Raw genomic sequence first — 18,233 nt, forward strand, 5'->3', positions numbered from 1 at the left:
TGTGGGATGCAACCTTGAGGAAACGGGTGCAGGCATCCGGGAGAAAATCATCGGATGCGACAGAAGTCTGACCTACTTTCCTTTTAGCACTCCTCCTTTTTATTAGACAGCTCATTGTATCTATCCTTAAGTATGCGTTTCACCATTTTTTCGGGTTAGAGAAGTTACGTGTACTACTTTACTTCTTGTCACTCTGTTCCAAGTAGTAAGAGTTTCCCATGACTTATAGTCTAGTTAACAAATCAATAAAATTTTTCTTGCAATTTTATCTCCATTTTGTGCGTGCAATATCTTGTTCACCCTATGGCTCTTGGTTAGCATTCTTATACGAATTTTTCACCTTGTCAGTTGTGGTTACAGAAAGTTGGAGAAGTAATTTGTACCTTGGAGGGCTATGGAATACCTCTGATTCTGGGGTTGGTACTTATGTTCATAATTCACTACCAAATTATTGTAAGTTAGTTGATACTTTTAGTCTCTTTATATGTCATTTCTATTGACGGCCACCAAGATGTAATCTAACATTTAGTCTCCTAAAGTAGAGAGTAAGGGAGTAACCAAAGCAAACAAAGTTTGTTTCACTTGAGTACAGAAGCACCAGAATTTGTCGTAGGGAAGCATCACCTTATGCAACCTAAGTGTTTCTCAATTACCAACATGATTTAAAAGGCAAACCACACCACATAGGGATAAACAACCTTGCTAAGCCACAAAGTGTGGCAAAAGGATATGCACTAACATGGGACTTGTAATATTTCATCTTGTACTACAACAAAGGTTTGGGTTTCACATAAATATTGTCTTATTAAGCCTTTTGGACTGCAAGGATGATGCCATCAGAAGTCCAAAAATTTTAGACACTAAACGCTCTCTACTAATGTGATTTGCAACCTTTTTCACCACTCTTGTTTTGGTTGTCATAGAGATATATCCTACCTATGCACCGAAAGCATAGATAAAGTGCAATGCTAAATAACATTGTTCAGTCTTCTATGTCAATTTGAATTTCTGTATCTATTGCAACCAAATTTGCATGGCACGTGAATAAGAGTTGTCTCATGCACAATATTTGGGCGGCGTTTGATGCAGTCATGAGGAAACAGGCGCAGGCATCCGGTCAAAAAGCATCATATGCGACAAAAATCTCACCTACTTTCCTTTTAACCCTCCTCCTTTTTATTAGACCCTCATTGCAACAACCCTTACGTCCGCATTTCACATTTTTTCAGGGTTGTTAGGGAAGTTCCGTGGACTACTTTCCTTGTTACCACTTTGTTCCGAGTACTAGAGAGTTTCTGTGGCTTATGGTCTAGTTAAGAATCAATATAATTGTTCCTGCAATTTTTATCACTTTTTGAGCCTGCAGTGTTCTTAGTCACTATATGGCACATGGTTGGCGTTCACATATGAATTTTCACCTTGTTAGTTGGTCAAAGAAAGTTGGAGGAATAATCTGTGCCTTGCAGGACTACGGAATACCTATGATTCTAGAGTTGGTACTTCTGCTCTTAAGATTTTTCTATGAGTTCACTAAGACTTCCATTTCACTAATAATTTGTTGTAAAGTTGATACTTTTAGACTCTTTTATTCATGTCCTCGATGGCCACCAAGATGTAAACTAACTCTTAGTCTCCTAAAGTAAAGAGTGAGTAACCGAAGCAAACAAAGTTTGTTTCACTTTTGAAGCGAAAAGTTTGTTTCACTTGAGTATAGAAGCGCCATAAGTTGATGGGGGCATTAGCTTGTGCAACCAAAGTGTTTCTTAGTTATCAACATGATTTAAAAGGCACACCACACCACATAGGGATAAACACAACCTTGCAAAGCCACCAAGTGTGGAAAAAGGATACTATCATGGGTCAACATTCACTTACTATACTAATATGGGACTTGTAATGTTTCATTTTAAATCACAATAGAGGTTTGGGCTTTCCTTGAACATAAATATTGTTTTCTTGGATGTATGCTTAATTTAATTGTTGTTGTTTTGGGAGAGAGATCAACCACTTTCTTGGTTGGGTGGTAGGGACTTCAAGCAGACATGATTATAGTTCTTCAATTTAAGGGATTATTTTTCCAGAGCATAGTGTGCCGTTATCTTTGCATATACAAACTAGAGGCTCATTTAGAACTCTTAAATTAGCCCACAACAAAAATCATCGATATTTCAACAATGTTAAACATAGAAGAAGAACAATTATAAGCTTCTAAATTAATGAGTGAAAAAGAAAATCACATAAACTATCCATATTGCACTACTGATTAATTGTTTGAATTAACTTATAGATTTATCAACAATTCTAGTTGATCAAAAAACCCTTCATGCCAACTATAACTTCAACCTTGTATCTATTGTTTGTACATTTAATTTAAAGATGTTGATATGAGATTCTTAATATGGGGTTGTGTACGAAACACACAAGTGTTTGAACCCATCTAGAGTGCTAAGTTTTTAGTATCCAATTTTCACGGTGGTTTAAGCTTTGTCGTAAGGATCATTCCATGATTTAGGCTTTGACCATCTTCCTAAACTTTGGCAAGGGTCCAATGAGTGGTCCAATGAGCTTAGAGTTGGGTTGTAGGGGCTTCCAAGTGTGGGTTCCAGGCTTAGAGGAAGGCTGCTCCTACTGAGCTAGAATGACCTGGTGGTGCTGGTGGCCACGGGTCAGGAGGGAAGATGGGGTCCGGTAGGCCTTGAGGGGCCGAGAAGTAACTCCATTATCAAGATATTACGGTGATATCCCGATAATTTAGGTTATCATAGTGACAAGTGATGACGATGGATCCAAGAACAAGGAGGAGGAGGGGCATCACAGGTGCGGTGGTTGAGATGCACCCTATGAAGGAATGGTTGGGAGGAGAGAGAGAGGAGTGTTGGATAAAAATTGAGGGCCCAAGGCTCATGAAACATCCTACTACCTCCGTCTCAAATTATAGGTCGTTTTGGTTTTTTATAGATTCATATATTTTGCTATACACCTAGATATACACTATGTTTAGATGCATAACAAAATTCATGAATGTGGAAGAGTTAAAACAATATATAATTTGGGATGGAGGGAGTACCTTTCTATAGATGTAAAACATGCATAAGTTTTTTTTGTTATTTCCATAGCGATACCATAAGTTTTTTTGTTACTTCCATAGCAATTCCAAATGGTATCGTGGAGATACGACCTTAGGACACTTAACTTATTCATCCTGTGATCAATGCCGATGATTCAGTGTTGCATTTGCAAAGCTGAGATACGTTTCCCCATCCTTTTTCCTTCAAATTTATAACAAAGCACTCAGTGTCCCTACTTGCTAAAAGAAAAAAAAAAGGCCAAAGATGTGCAGTCAAAATCGGCCATTTGGTGCTTGGATTTGTCCAATAAGTTTGTCGTTATCTCAACGGCGGTTCATCCTAACAGTGTCACTGGGGTTTAAGTTATGTAGTACAAAGTAAACAGAAAAGAAAAAGGAATAGGAAAAAAAAAGGAGAAAGGAACAGAGGAGATAGAATGGGCCAGCTGGCTACATTGGATTGGGCTTCAAGGCCCAACCTGGCCCATATGGGCTCGCCACTAACCCCCTCCTCTCCCCTACATCACTCACACGACGAATCCTCTCTCCCAACCAACTTACGCCGGACACCGCGCTCTTCCTCGATTCCTCCTCCTGTTCCGTCGACTCGGCCGCCGCCGGTGGAGTCGACGCCGCCGCACGCCGGGCGGGGGATCCGTCATTAGTTCTTGCATCGATCTCTTCTCGCGTGTTGGTAAGGAAGCCCTAACCTTTAACCGATTGCTCATTTTCCCCGCGGGGGTTTTCCTTTGCGGTGAGTCCTCAAATCCGAGTCTTTCTGCTGCTCCTCCAACCCGCCCAGTTTGTGCGTCTGCGTGGTAGGTCATTTCAATCGGGTTATCTCCCAGAAATTTTGGTGGGGTTGAGTACGCCCCTGCCTGGTCCACCGAATGACAAATGTGTTGTTGGGTTGGGGTCATGTTGGCAGTGCGCAATGCATCGTCGCGAAACCAAGACTGGCACTTTGGTCTTTGGTGAATCCCGTTTGGTGATCTGATTTGTCTGAAATTGTTGCTTTGATTGGTTAGACAGTGAAAAAAGCCCCACTTACAGAAGCAATCAGGCCTAGTGCATTTGCAATTGAAAACTCGAAATGATAGCATACTCATGCTGTGAATTTTCCAGATTAATTTCTTCGGTTGTTCTATTGCTTTTGTACGGTTATTTGCACTGAAGAGAGCTTAATTACTACCCTAGACTGTAATTGTTTGTACTCCAGGTATTGTTGTAGAGGGCATGTTGGTAGAACTGGTTGATATGATGTTAGAAAATCCTTCAGTGTCAGTTGGGGCCTTGGCATCAGGGAAACCATCCCTTATCCCTACTTACCTAGTCCTTCCCCTGCAGCCGCTACATACTTCGTTATGCAATACTGCAGTATGCGCTTGATAATTCTGCAGCACTATGTTTCTAATTGAAATGTGCAAAGTGTAGGATAAGAACCTCACCTACTTATAACCCCATCCCAGGGAATTTAATCATACATGCCTTTCTTTGTTTTGAATTCATTTTCCATGAGAACTTGTCAAGCACAGGGTGGGCTGTGAGGCAAAAACGATGGTAAGCAAAGAATGCTTGTTTAGATTCTATACTGTCCAGGTTCCATCTCTGTTTCAAATCTGGTAGTCAGTTTCTGTAAGCTGTTATTAAGAGAAGTCCTCTGTATAGCCTTAAGGAGGAGACAATAATGCTACAAAGGTGTAGAAAGCCTTCCCTATCTCCTCCAACCTTTGGCTATTTCCTACAGTCTATAACCGAAATAATGCTCCATAACGTAACTATGTCCTGACATTCAAATTTTAGTTAACGTTGTCTTTAAATGAGTTTTGTTTTATATTCTTTTAATCTATTGCTTGTGTGACGATACTGCACACAAAATTGCATGTCTTCTATGGAACAATGGGTTACTCTAGTTTTACCCTGAAATGCGCTAACAATCCTGTCCTGTCTTTTGGCAGGTACTCAGCCATGGTTTTTCTTGAGTCAGAGATGTCATGGAATGTGTTAATCTCACCTAGCCAGCTGGACCGCAAGGGCCTCCTGCTCCGCAAGGCTATCATCGTGCATCTTCTGGAGGATGTTACGAACAGGAGGGCTTCCAAGGAGCATGGCTACTATATTGCTGTCAATCAGCTGAAGGCAATATCTGAAGGGAAAGTGCGTGAGCTTACTGGAGACGTCCTGTTCCCAGTCACATTCACCTGCATCACGCAGAAGCCTATGAAGGGTGAGATCATGGTTGGATACGTGGATAGGATCCTCAAGCACGGCGTGTTTCTCAAATCTGGACCTGTCGATAGCATCTTCATGGCCGAGAAGTCGATGAGCGACTACAAGTACATTGGCGGGGAGAACCCGATGTTCATGAACGACCAATCGAAGCTGGAGAAGGACACTGCCGTGCGTTTCAAGGTCATGGGGTTCCGCTGGATGGAAGCCGACCGCCAATTCCAGCTCCTTGCTACAATCGCTGGTGACTTCCTCGGGCCTCTATGAACTGGTTCCACTTCCACAGGTTAAATGTGGTTCTGATGTACATTGCTCGTTAGACAGGTTGGTGGATGGGTGGATGTGATGTCATGTGTTAGAATTGACTTTCAGCCTGTGGTTTGCTCTGTAGCGCTGAGACATGGCCGATGTCTTCTGTGACGGTAATGCTTGCTGCTGATGCCAGTTCCATTTGGCTCCTTGGTTTAACATGTCGATGTACTGTGATGAACCTGTGTTGCCCATTGCTGTTAGACTTTCTATGCTTGTTTGCAAGCATGTGTTACATGGTGTTCCCTGATCTGGTCGGTTGCTGAATTTGCATTTATATTGCTTCTTGATTTGCATGGCATGTTGATACGTCCATAGTGACATTTACCTAAACACCTGTCATATTTAACTCACCTCTGAAAAGCTCCTTTCTCTTGCACGTTCCTCTATCTTGTTTAAAATTATCGGCGCTTATATTTTCAGTGTCAAAATGTAACATGTTTGATGTGCAAGCATTGACATCGCATAGCACAGCAGAAACACAATAGGATAATGATCCAATGTTTCAAACCTTGGAAGCTATAAACATCACTCATACAGAAACAAAAGCATGGTGCAGCTAATCTGGAAAACAGTACTTTTTACATGTCCATGACCTTCAAAAGGTCATTTGACCATTATTACAATAGAACTGCCTGGTTCAACATGTTTCAGCTAGCTGGAAACTAGTGCATGTTCTTCAACAGGCCAACCATCCTCTTATTACAGCAACACATTCAGTCATTTCCATGATAAGATCAGCCATCGTGGGACTTGACGACCGTGACAGGGCAGGTTGCGTTATTGACGACGTAGTCGCTGACGCTTCCCAAGAGCACCCTGCAGGAAGATATCAGAAGATCAGCACTGGCATGTGGAAGATAACATACTCTTTAAGGACAGTTTGGGAGCAGCTTGGTGCAACCTCTTGAGCTTTCCCAGGCCTCTGCTTCCTATGACCAAGCAGCTCAAGGGCGTGTCGCTGATAGCCTGGCATAGCTTCTCACGGGGATCTCCCCAGAGGACTTTGACAACCACCATAACCTGATTGCAATAAGGAACTTGAAACCTCGTAGATCAAACATTGGCAAGGGGATGACAAGAGAAAACAAGCAAGGATTTGAGGACCACCTCCTTCTCCTTGGCTACGGTGTTGAGTAGATCCAAGGTTTCAGCATCGGGCTTTGCCCCATATTTCTTGGCGATAAGAGGATCAGAGAGCTCCGAGAGCGGAATCAATGCTACCACAGTTAACAAACCAAAGCATTGAGGATACTGAGCAACCAGCCGGCCATAATGTAAAATGATGTGAAGAGTGAAAAAGCCATCTACGTGCATTCATGCCACACAACATCAGCGGTATATCACCACACATGAAAGTGGTCCCTCTATGTTGCTGCAATTGATACTAAAGCTTCAACCGGGTGACTATGAAACAAAGTAAAGAATCTGAATTTCAATTTCTGTAATTAGGAAGATGAGCAACTACCATGAGAGATGATATAAAATTTTGAAAAGTTGGCAGGTAAAGTAGGCCCTGTTGGATCAACTATTAAAATGAAATAGTGGCCGTCCTAGACTAGCCTAACCCCTAAAGAATATTGATCTCACTAGTACTCTTTAGGAGTAGTTGCAATGTTTATTGGCTACGAATAAAGGCGCATAGTTCGGCTGAGCGCAGGTCAGTGATGAATTTGGTTTTGGGTTTCAGAATTTTCTTTGGATCAATTTGGCAGCACAAATGGCGAAAAAGTAAAATCTGATGACGAAATTGCCGCAACTTGTAGCATATGACCTGTCCCAGACACACCCACTTTCCTTGTATGTACCTCTGGACCTTTGCCTGTTTATCCGCGATTCCACCTCCCCAATGAACACGAACTCCAGAATCCAGAGCGGAGAGAGCAGAGTAACCGGCAGGACGATGCAATACGTTATAATTCTATATTTCTACTGCACGGCGCAGGGCACGGATCATCGAAAACCATGTAAAATCTGACCTTTGCTCGGCTAGAAATTTCCAATTTCGCGCGGCAAGCAAGAAAGGTCAAGAACATCTAGCTCGCTAGCAGGCAAGCAAGTGGGGATGGGGGAAGCAAGCGTACGTACGGGAGCCGGTGGATTCCCAGAGGATGGCCTCGCTCTGCTCGTAGTCGGGCTCCTTGACGACGTGCAGCAGCAGCACCTGGTCACCGGCGCGCAGCAGGTTGTCCGCCGCCCACCGCAGCGCGGCGCGGCTCCCCCCGGAGAAGTCCGTCGCCAGGCCCACCCACCTCTCTCCCCCAGCGCCGGCCATCTCCTCACTCCTCGTCCCTCTCCTACAGCTTCTTGGTTTGTTGTGCGGCGGCGGGCTGCGTGAGGACTAAAAGGAGACTGCTCGGGCAGGACGCGGTGGCGACTGGCGAGGTGGAGGTCACTGCTTGGGCTGCCAAAGGCGGTGGCGGTGGGGGCCCCTGTCACACTGTGTCTCTGTCAGGTGAGGACTCGAGGCCTATTTGATGATTGATGGGCAAAGGACACTTGTGGCCGACAGATGCCGTGACACCCTCCATCCATCAACATGTGCATGTGTCATCGTCAATGATGCATTTGCAGCTTTGTTTGTGCTGTTTTGTCTAATGGTCAATTCTAAGTATTTCGCTTTGGGTTTGGCTCCTTCACCTCGAACGTTCTTTGGCTATTACTTGATATTATTTGTTTTTATTTGGTCTTGAAGGTATAACGTTGATCTTTACTTCTGATCATACGCAGTTGTAATATCTAAAAGCATATGAGACTACAAAAATATTCTCAAGGCAAATCTACGGTGATAATTTTTGTATCTTCAGGCTAGATATTTCAGAAGTTATTGACGATCAAGGTCTCAAAAGCATGATTAAATTTTGGTCAAAATGGTAGGTATGTGTGACGGTGGGAGTCGTAACGATGGAGATATTTTGATGTGCCTGTGCCAATGGTATTGGTTGCCAACTTGGCATATTTGATGAGCTTTTACTGATACCCTTATACATTTGAAATAAAAAGGTAAGAGGTCATTTCCATTAGACAACAATATACATGTCGTCCCACTTGAAAGGTCATCAGCAGCAGTTTAATTCGCAGACCGTGTCTGGAAAACAAAACAATGGTCAAAGCAACTTGTTTTCACAAGGACAAATTCAGCCGCGCGCATAAAGCTGTCGAACTCATACTATTTCTATATTTATTTACAAGGACAAAAGGAAACAAGAGATGTTTGCAGCACCACGGCACTCAAGATTCCACAGAAACGAGCGACCATCAGCCATGACGGGGATTCCTCGTCCAATTATCACCAAATTGACCTCATACAGGCGTCCAACACGGGCGTCTCTAATCAGCGCGCCCGCCAGGAGGGCCGCCAGCGCTCCATCCCTCGACAGCCCACGACTTTCTTTTTTGGAAAGTTTAAAATCCTGTAATTTTTTATTTTCGACATATCATAACTTATCCACGTAACTTTGATGTATAACTTCACGATATAACTTTTATGAGATAATTTTTTAGCACAACTTCAATAGCGTGCAAAACTTATATGTATAACTTCTAAGTACAATTTGTAAGAATAACTTCGAATTTATTTTTTAGAAAGCTGTAACCTATACGAATAATTTGTACGGTGATAAATTTCATAATACAACTTTTATGATATATATAACTTATACGTTTAACATTTGTGATAACTTTTGAGAGAATGTTGTTCAAAAAATTTATGTACATAACTTATACGTATATACAAATATTTACGCGGTATATAAAAAATTGAAAAATAAAAAAAAGGAAAAAACACGGGGCCGCGTGGGACCCACCGGGCGCTTACGCCGCGAAGCGCTGCAGCGCGCGCGTCTAATTAACATTGCGGTCGAACACGCCGCATTCTTTTCTTCACTTTCTGGATGGTAAATTGGTATTAGACTTAAAAACTAGGTTCAAAAGGTATCCATCTACTTCCTATTATCAATCTACTCCCTCTGTCCCAAAATAAGGGCACTTTTAGAGTTTGGGTGAAGAGATTGATGTTAGTGAAAAATTACTTATATACCATGTAAAGTTATAATCATTGCACTGAGAAAGTAGAAAAAACAATTAGAGTTGCGTGGTCCCATTCCTAGATGCGCACTTATTTTGGACAAATTTTGAACTCTAGAAATGCACTTATTATGGGACAGAGGGAGAACTCATTTCATGCTTGAAAGGGCTGGATAACCCTTCACGGGACCTACTAATGACAGGGCATCTTGTAATGCCTCCAACAGATGATCTGGATGATCCTCGATGCGCACACGACCAAACTGTGCTGGTATTTTGCGTAGAGTTCTTCCAATGATCTGCAATACAGAAGGAAAAAAAACTATGAGGAAAGCACATGTGAGAACCATGGGTTCATTAATAACTAGATTAATCTTAAAAGCCTTGTAACTACTTTTGTTTCAGTAAGGGTCAAGCTTAAAAGACATGTCACCAGTTCCATTTCAGTAAGGATCAAGCTTAAAAAGACATGTCACTAGTTCAAACCTTGCGAGCATAGCCGCCATAAGCAATCCCTCCGATCAAAGCTTGTTGAGAACTGATTGTTTCAGAGGTTGTTGTCCCTGAATTCAATTAGATAAAGAGGTTGCTCAGAAGGACATTTTCTTCCACGAAAGATAAGTTCAGTAAGCAACTGGAGCTACATACTGAGTTCTTTATTCTGTACTACCAATTCAACAAAGAAAAGTCATGTAAGGAACAACGTACCAGGAAAAGTCATGGACTGGAAAAGACCAGCTTTCTTTAAGCAATCAATAGTGTATGAGTTGGTGCCACCGGCCAGCTGATAGAAGCCTTCAAAACCATAGAAACAGCAAATACTTGACAACTGTAGGGAGAAGAGAGCCACATAAGGCAGAAAATTATTCCAGTGGTTTGCTTTGTTTACCAGGTGGTCTTTCTGGCACTGAAGCCATATGAACAGCAAAAGAAACTGTTTCCCTTGTTGCACCACGACCAATGTCACCACTCATGGGTCGGCCATCCAACTGATCACAAAAGAAAGTATTTTTTAAAAGAAAATCCCCGAAGAACCTTCAATATGTTTAGACCAAAAGTAGTACCATAAATCATATGCATAACCAAGTTCCTACCACAATCAAGAGGATTAACAAAGTGATACTAGCATTTACAGAAAATCTTACTAAAAGCACAAAAAAAATCTTTACAGTCATCGTGTATTGTAAAAAAAAAAAGTACGAAACTGTTAATGGAACATGAACAAGGCCTATATTTGACAGTATACCCTCCATATTAGAAAGTGGCAATTGAATGGTTTGTTTTCTTGTGAACTAACCTGCCAAAGATTATACCCTTGAAGATGAGGCTCCATTATTGCGTATAGCACATTCATGAAATCAACAGTTGATTCACCAATATCAGGCAGGCTAACCTAAAAAGGTTAAATTTGAGCATCAATCATTGCGGAAGAATGAAGGAATTTCTTCTAAATGCAAAGGAACATGGAGATATTTTCAGCATCAGAACTAGTGTATGCATCAGAAAACTAAGAGCGCAACTTACTGCTACCAGCTTCACATTATTGATTGACTCACTAAAGCTGTTCCAGAGGGCATCGAACGTATCAGTTCCCCTACAGTGATGGAATATATCAGATCCTAAGTAACGCCAATACCGAAAAAGGTAAACATTAGTTAATCCACTATCTCAAAGAAAGGGAAACATACTTTCCAGTGGTATGTATCTCTATCGCATCAACGTCATTCCTTTTCAACAGTTCAGAAGTGGTAATTGGATCTCGAACATAGGACACAGCTCCTGAAATGATTTCAGGCAAAGCTTGCATCATCTATCACAAGGGTGCAGGAGGGATCAGATTCAAAAATACAGTGAAGTTTGACATATGCAAGTTATGAAGGCAATTTGCACAAAGGTATAGCTAACCTAGTCTGGCGATGATAAAAGAACTTGGATGGAAGATAAATGGTGCTCACTTATTCTGTCATAAGGGCAAACTGGTAAGCATCGTCCACATCCATAGCACCGCTCTGTAAGAACACCACCCTGCACAAGGCAGAACTCATGTAAAAAAACTGAAGCTCGTGAAGAGAATAAACATGAGCAGAAGAAAATAACCAAACCAATTGATACCTTAAGTTTACCATGTAAGGGATCAGATCGAGTGTGCTCTCCTCCAACCATGATGCTCTCAAGTGAAATTGCATCAGCAGGACAAACTTTCTCACATGGCTTTGAGCAATCTGGTGGGCAATCCTCAGGATCAAATTCTGTAGGATAGACAAGTTTATTCAGATGCGAAAAAAGTTTCAGTAGTTAACAGGTCTAAACTAAATACAGGGAAAATAATGCTAGTGAAAGCAGGAAACTAATTGCAATTCCCAAATGACAACAATCAAATTGACACCAAAAGAAAAAAATTGAAGTGACATGAATGATATTTCAATAATTTTCACTGCAGCATGTCATTACCAGCTTTACGGAAATGAAGGTCTCTGCAATCATCGTTAACACTAACCATCACCCATGGCCTTTGAACTGCTGGTATGATTGAGGCTGCTACATCAATACCCTCATTTACTGCACCCACCACAGATGCATCTGCTGCACAATCAATGCAATCCACTGCATCCACAAAACTATGCAAGATTCGTAAGAGTACACAATCAGATTTTGTTTGTTAAAATGGTGAAATCACTGGAGTGCACTTTAAAGAAAATCATTTACCTAGCAGAAATATGCTTCCAACACAACAATTTGTTGGTCATCTAACCACTATCAAATCAGACTTTGTTAGCACATTCAATTTTTCATTTTGTTTGTGGTTGTTCAATATAAGGTCAAACTACAATACAACTAATTCAAATCTGAATTCTTGACAGACTGAAAGTAGAAGAAGAAAAACTGAGTAACAATGAAATTGTCACGGTGTCAATCTAAAATGCTATTTGCTACATATCCACTCTAAATGGATGTTTTCATCAGTTGAATCAAGTCAATCAACATACGTACCTCCAGCAAGCGTGTAGACAAGGGAGAGGTTCCTGACATCAGCAGCATCCTGCATAAGCAATGCACGTGTAAGCAACCTGAGAATCATATTGCTGTCAGTCAGTAATTCTTCTCCCGTTTTACATATACATTGCCGCCACTGCTGCTCTCGTTGTGCTAGCACACCAAATTAGTGTCCCTGGACCTGGAGGCACCAAAGGTACCAACTACAGCCGTGAGTCGGCTTCCACAGGTGCAACCCAATTCAATTCTCCATTTTTCCTTTTAAGCTTAAGCCAAAACCAGCACAACTGCACAAGCGCAGGACCCTTCCCCCCCTGCCTTTCACCACCTGTTGGAGATGAAGCATTCGCTGCTCTACCAGTCCATTCCACCCAACTGTGCATACGCACTCACTAGTCCCGGAGCTCAATCTAGCTAGGGGTGCAGCAGCGAGGTGGAAAGCGCACGGTACCTCGAAGCTGGCGCCGCAGATGAGCTTGACCCAGTCGCCGCGCCGGAGGGCCGCGACCTGCGGCGGGTGGTCGCCAGCGAGGCGGGCGCCGCGGAAGCGGGAAACGGCGGACGCCGTGGCCCGGACGGCCGCGTGGGAGGCGAGGAGAGGCGGCGGCGGGGCCGGGACGGCGGCCATGGCTATGGCTTCTTCTCGCGCGGCCACAGCGGCGGTGTGGAAGAAGGAAGTGGGAATGGGAAATATCCGGTTCCCCAAGTCCGTTCCGTTCCCGTGGGTGCAGAAACGGTCCACGTCCGTCGATCTGAGATCAACGGTGGGTGCCTAGCTTAGCCGTGATTCTGAGACCGTTCGAGACTCGAGTTATCTGAGTGGGCTCTAGTGGGCCACAGACCGCGGGGAACCCATCACGCCGTCAGCCCACCACAGTCTTGGGACCTGTTTAGCCGAGGGCACTGAGCCCACAATACGGCACTCGTTCAGGCGTGCATGTGCGTTGAACCCAAATCATGGATGTTTCCATGTGCTAGATTGGGCTAACCAATTCACGCGTACGGTACGGGACCGGGGAAACCACATAGCTGCTGTAGATCAAATCCAAGACTTCAACACAAACTCAGCAAGTCAATTTCGACTCACTTCCTACCTAAAACCTAATTCAACAAACGCCGCCTTCATGCATGTGAGACGACCTCTGTTCTAGCCAGCCTTCAAGCAGGGTAGACTTAATCTGCTATCTACTTTGGTAGACGGTCTAATTAGTCACTGTACGTACTTCCTTCATCCCAAATTATAAGATGTTTTGGATCTTGTAGGTTCGTACCTTTTATTATGCATCTAGATATAATATATATCAAGGTGTATAGCAAAATCTATAAATCTAAAAAAGTAAAATAATTTATAATTTGGGACGAAGGGAGCAATTAATAAGTCTAAGTCTAGTCACATGCCTAGCTTGCTAACAAACCAACACCTGGTTGCTCATCGATCAACCGCCCGTCGTACACGCACATGAATGTTGATGCGTTCATCAACATGATCAACCAACTAACTGAATATACATACAATCTCTTTGTCCCTCATCCGGGGGATCTTCACGGAAATTGCCTGATTTCCGCGTGCCAACCACTAATCTTGCACCGCAAATCGCGGTGCCGACGATCGACGGCCGGCACATATGACACGTGTCAATTAAGCGCGCGCATTACTGTTCCCATTGATATCTGTCAATAGCTAGGGAGAGGGGGAACATGGCTAAGCTGCAAATCAAGAGCCCCCAAATCATGGAGATTTACATGTGCAACGCATCCCATTTGTCCATTATCCGAGGCGGTTTAGTTGCGTCGATCGTGATCAGCTCCCCGCGGGGGAACATGCTGGCACATTACAACATAATCTATATTGTTTATTTTATAATTATGTCCTTAGTTGTATAATTCCTAACTAACATGTATATATAATAGGGATGCCCAGCACCACAATGGGAACAGTGAACACATGCTGCAGGAGACCTTTTCTTCTTCACACATGCATGAGCCGATGAGCTGAGGCGACTTTTATTCTTTCTTTGCTGCACTTTTGCTGAGGTGGCAGCCTGCCAGAGGAGTGGGGCCGATGACACGTCACACATGCATGCATGCATGGAGGGTAGCTAGCTTGCATGGGAATCATGCATGGCATGGGAGAGTAGTAGAGGCGATGACAGGCACATTACAGGGTGTTGTGACGAGGAGAATTGAAAGGGAAGCGATCGGAGTGCATGCAGAAAGATGGAGGTGAGGTGTTGGCTGTTTAAGGAATCATGTGGTGGCATGTGGCCTCGAGTTAGGAGAACATGCAGTCATGCACGCATGCCCTCACCTTCAAGCAAATTGCAATGCATCCCAACATGGCTGCATGATCTGCTAAGAACTCTCAATGTGTGTGTGCTCCATGTCGTAGCCACATGCACATATGATCTACTCCCTCCGTTCCGACTCCGTTCCGAATTACAGGTCGTTTTAATTTTTTAATATATTATATATCCAGATGTATAATAATATCTATGAATCTAAAAAACCTAAAATGATCTATAATTTAGGATGGAGGGAGTAGCAAGCTATGTTGCATGATGCAAGGCTTTGTTTATTTGATTTGGTCAGTAAAAAGTTTAATGTTCTTAATTATCCGGCTTTTGTCATGCCAATGCATGACACCTAGCTTATTCCTACACATATCTCTTCTTCCAGCCTGGCTCCGGCCATCATCTATGATCTGTCTATATAAACACCCCCTTGCGGCCTTGCCTCCCTCTCTCTTGCACACTTAGCCGCTAGCATCATCATTTCATCTCTATCCAAACCTTCATCTCCTCGAGCTAGTCCTCATTAATTATCTCTCTACAGCTAGCCGCTGCAATTTGCAACGAAGATTAGCCATGGTTGCTCACACCGGCAGCCGTCGTTGCAACTCTTCAACGACATCGTCGACGGCAAGGCCAAGAACGAGGCCACCGACGTCCTCCGCCGCCGCCGCCATGGCTTCCAAAAGGCCTTCGCCGCCGACGAACGGCAAGGCGAGGCAGGCCATCAGCAGGCGACGCGATACGGAGGTGGTCAGCAGGAAGATGGAGGCGCTGAGGCGCCTCGTGCCGAGCGGCGGCGGCGACGAGGCCAACGAGCTGAGCTCGATCCTCCTCCGCGCCGCCGGCTACATCGCGCGGCTGCAGGCGCAGGTGACGGTCATGCAGCTCATGGTCGACGTGCTGGAGCACACAGAGGATTAATCATCCCATCCCATCCCCTGTTGTTGAATTGATCATCGGTCTGGAATTCTGGATGCATGATCGATTAGGTTCTTGAGACACATACATGTACACACCAACAACAATCGTATACAAATGATGATGTATTCTTTTGTAACGGATCGGACCTCCGTTCATGTGCTTCTTCGGTTTTGTTTGATGAGATTTGCTTAGGGAGTAGATTTTTGTGGTCATTTTGGAACCGCGTAGGACCGGGTGGATTTTATACGGGCAGAGGATTGGGATTCGTTCGTTTTTGGTGCATATGCATGTACGCCATATTGTTCGACACTTGTGTTACGGTTGCAGACATACAGGTACTCCAACTTGAATGGTTTGGCATGTGTGCATGAAGAGCTAATATGAACAACATTTGGTTAAAGTAGTTCTCACGGCTTACCCTTCCTGTGTTTTATAATTTTTTTACTAATTACTATATGATTTTTCATCACGGGCTTAGAATCGGCCCGTTGCACCTTGTAAGGCTCGCGTACCACCTAGCTTTTGGGCCTTACATATGTGGTAAGTGAGACGCATTAGGTTCACTAAGAACACGGTGGATACTGCTGGATCCTTTATTTGCTCTTCACACTCACCCGATCGAGCTCCACAGAATACAGAGGAATTTGAGCTCCTCTCCTCAGTCCCCACAAAACAATGCTGCTTAGTGATGCATTTTGCGTAGGCCTTTTATACGTCTAAATGTAAATTCGTTTATGCTAAAGTCATAAGGGCACGTATTGGTCTTCGCAGGAGAATGAATGCAGAACGTCAGCAGGCCGGGGTCCGAATCGAAGGGTCTGCAGTCAACGAGCCAGAGAACTGGTCAACACCGCAACACGAAGACACAAGAAGTTCACGTTTCTTTTTTTCTTGATCGAGCAGCATTTGTCAGAACTCAGACGCTGCTGCTGGGGAAACGTCTTCAGGTCCTAGAATTCCTTTTTAGTACCGGTTGGTATAAACGATCGTTACTAAATATTCTTATTTTTTTTTTTCTGATTCTTTATTCTATATTAGTATTTCGTATTTGTTTCGTTTACGTATAATAGTTCTAACACGCTAATATATATAAAGTTGTATTTATCAATAATATTACATTTGATATAATATTATATATATAGACATCTTCTGCATTCACATTTATGAATAATATTACATTGCATCAACCCTAGCATTATTCAACACGTTGGACCTGGTAAAGCCGCACGAAGCAGCAGCACTAGATCATAGTCACCATAGTTTTAGAAGTAACACAAGACATTAGAACTCAACAGAAGTTCAGAGCAATGCTCTTCCAGGATAATATTGGGCACCATAGAAATGCTCTTCCAGGATAATATTGGGCACCATAGAAATTCAGCTATCGCTGGATAATCATGCAACCAATATTCTGTTGGCACTACTTAAATCCTAAGCATCCCTCATGACTGAGTTTCCAACGATCTACCATCAAAGATAAATTAGCTACTACATCTATTACATTTAGAGTTTTCCCAAAAGAAACTACTACTACTTAGCCAATCCCAGCTGGGAAAACCTTGTAGATTGCCTTCCTCCACTAGTCATTCCTGCAGACTCCTGATGTTGTCCTCTCAAAAAGAAGCTGTTTCCATTTCTGCACAAATGATACAATTATGTGAGTAACATGTTTTTTTTATCTTGTGGATAACATCTCCTGGGCACAGTAAAATTCTTATTTGAAAAAACATCCTAGGAAGCCAAAGAACCCACACTATCCCCACAAAGAAAATCTTCATGTTATTGTTCTTAACTAAAACTAGGTGGATACCCCGTGCGTTGCTGCGGGAATTCAAAAGGTGATATTTTATGAAAAACAAATAAATTAATCATGACACATGAAGTGAAATTTTTCGAAGAAAATGTTAGGGTAGGAAGTGTGGAAGACATTATATATAATTTGCACATTAACATACATCACACAACCGCACAGGAATAGTCCCATACATGCTAAAAAAACTCATATAGGGATGTGAGAGTCCAAGAGTCTGAGAGCAAGTAGAAATCGAGATGATGTTTCTCATCAAACAGGATAAAGGGAGTGACAAAAGAAAAACTATTTAGTTACTATACAATGTATATGATTTATGTCAGAGGTTCATGTCAGCAGAAACTAAAATAAACACCGGATAAAAAGCAAGTAATATTTTAAAAATAAATCATCTTCCTAAAATTAACAAAATTGTATATAGGATGGGGTTCAGCAAGAATTGAGAGGAAGCTTTGTTTGAAATTGAGGATGACAAAAGTCTGTGATGCATGCCTGGATGCCGGCTGCTATGATATTTTACTGAAAATGATCCGCCTCTTGAGCCTTGATCATTTGCTTCTGTCATCTTGGAATGGATGGTACCAAC

At 42.8% G+C, this 18,233-nt stretch overlaps 3 protein-coding genes across 7 annotated transcripts; 1 reads left to right on the top strand and 2 right to left on the bottom strand.

Annotated features, from left to right (window-relative positions):
• The first annotated feature begins 3,585 nt into the window (after positions 1-3,585).
• Positions 3,586-5,840, top strand: LOC117863567 (DNA-directed RNA polymerase V subunit 7). 2 transcript variants are annotated; one of them, XM_034747353.2, is made up of 3 exons: positions 3,586-3,761; positions 5,026-5,540; positions 5,621-5,840. In XM_034747353.2, the coding sequence occupies exons 2-3, from the start codon at positions 5,036-5,038 to the stop codon at positions 5,653-5,655; spliced, it is 540 nt and encodes a 179-aa protein (XP_034603244.1). In that variant the 5' UTR covers positions 3,586-3,761; positions 5,026-5,035; the 3' UTR covers positions 5,656-5,840. The 2 variants fall into 2 exon arrangements, with proteins under 2 accessions (XP_034603244.1, XP_034603245.1); XM_034747354.2 differs by having other exon boundaries at positions 3,589-3,761; positions 5,026-5,840.
• Positions 5,841-6,095: 255 nt separating this feature from the next.
• On the bottom strand, positions 6,096-8,043 carry LOC117863569 (universal stress protein PHOS34). Its single transcript, XM_034747355.2, has 4 exons — positions 7,694-8,043; positions 6,716-6,825; positions 6,510-6,628; positions 6,096-6,424 (listed from the first exon to the last, which is right to left on the bottom strand). Exons 1-4 carry the CDS (start codon positions 7,878-7,880, stop codon positions 6,343-6,345), a joined length of 498 nt encoding a protein of 165 aa, XP_034603246.1. The 5' UTR covers positions 7,881-8,043; the 3' UTR covers positions 6,096-6,342.
• A 558-nt stretch (positions 8,044-8,601) lies between these two features.
• LOC117863566 (uncharacterized) lies at positions 8,602-13,282 on the bottom strand. 4 transcript variants are annotated; one of them, XM_034747349.2, is made up of 13 exons: positions 13,077-13,282; positions 12,623-12,671; positions 12,083-12,235; positions 11,744-11,880; positions 11,587-11,656; positions 11,320-11,410; positions 11,156-11,225; positions 10,929-11,024; positions 10,521-10,620; positions 10,340-10,426; positions 10,118-10,194; positions 9,826-9,930; positions 8,602-9,018 (listed from the first exon to the last, which is right to left on the bottom strand). In XM_034747349.2, exons 1-13 carry the CDS (start codon positions 13,251-13,253, stop codon positions 8,791-8,793), a joined length of 1,440 nt encoding a protein of 479 aa, XP_034603240.1. In that variant the 5' UTR covers positions 13,254-13,282; the 3' UTR covers positions 8,602-8,790. The 4 variants fall into 4 exon arrangements, with proteins under 4 accessions (XP_034603240.1, XP_034603243.1, XP_034603241.1 ...); XM_034747352.2 differs by lacking the exons at positions 12,623-12,671; positions 13,077-13,282 and adding an exon at positions 12,338-12,613; XM_034747350.2 differs by lacking the exons at positions 12,623-12,671; positions 13,077-13,282 and adding an exon at positions 12,338-12,613 and having other exon boundaries at positions 12,083-12,249.
• Positions 13,283-18,233: the final 4,951 nt, after the last annotated feature.

The sequence above is a fragment of the Setaria viridis genome, chromosome 7, assembly GCF_005286985.2.
Source record: "Setaria viridis chromosome 7, Setaria_viridis_v4.0, whole genome shotgun sequence".
Classification (NCBI taxonomy): domain Eukaryota; kingdom Viridiplantae; phylum Streptophyta; class Magnoliopsida; order Poales; family Poaceae; genus Setaria; species Setaria viridis.

Coding starts and splice junctions, on each gene's coding strand:
- LOC117863567 (XM_034747353.2), top strand. CDS start 5,036: ATGGTTTTTCTTGAGTCAGAGATGTCATGGAATGTGTTAATCTCACCT. Junction 5,541..5,620: donor GCTCCTTGCTACAATCGCTG/GTGACTTCCTCG, acceptor CTCGTTAGACAG/GTTGGTGGATGGGTGGATGT.
- LOC117863569 (XM_034747355.2), bottom strand. CDS start 7,880: ATGGCCGGCGCTGGGGGAGAGAGGTGGGTGGGCCTGGCGACGGACTTC. Junction 6,826..7,693: donor CTGGGAATCCACCGGCTCCC/GTACGTACGCTT, acceptor TAACTGTGGTAG/CATTGATTCCGCTCTCGGAG. Junction 6,425..6,509: donor GGCCTGGGAAAGCTCAAGAG/GTTGCACCAAGC, acceptor ATCTTCCTGCAG/GGTGCTCTTGGGAAGCGTCA.
- LOC117863566 (XM_034747349.2), bottom strand. CDS start 13,253: ATGGCCGCCGTCCCGGCCCCGCCGCCGCCTCTCCTCGCCTCCCACGCG. Junction 12,672..13,076: donor TCTGCGGCGCCAGCTTCGAG/GTACCGTGCGCT, acceptor TTGCTTATGCAG/GATGCTGCTGATGTCAGGAA. Junction 11,025..11,155: donor ATAATGTGAAGCTGGTAGCA/GTAAGTTGCGCT, acceptor TAACCTTTTTAG/GTTAGCCTGCCTGATATTGG.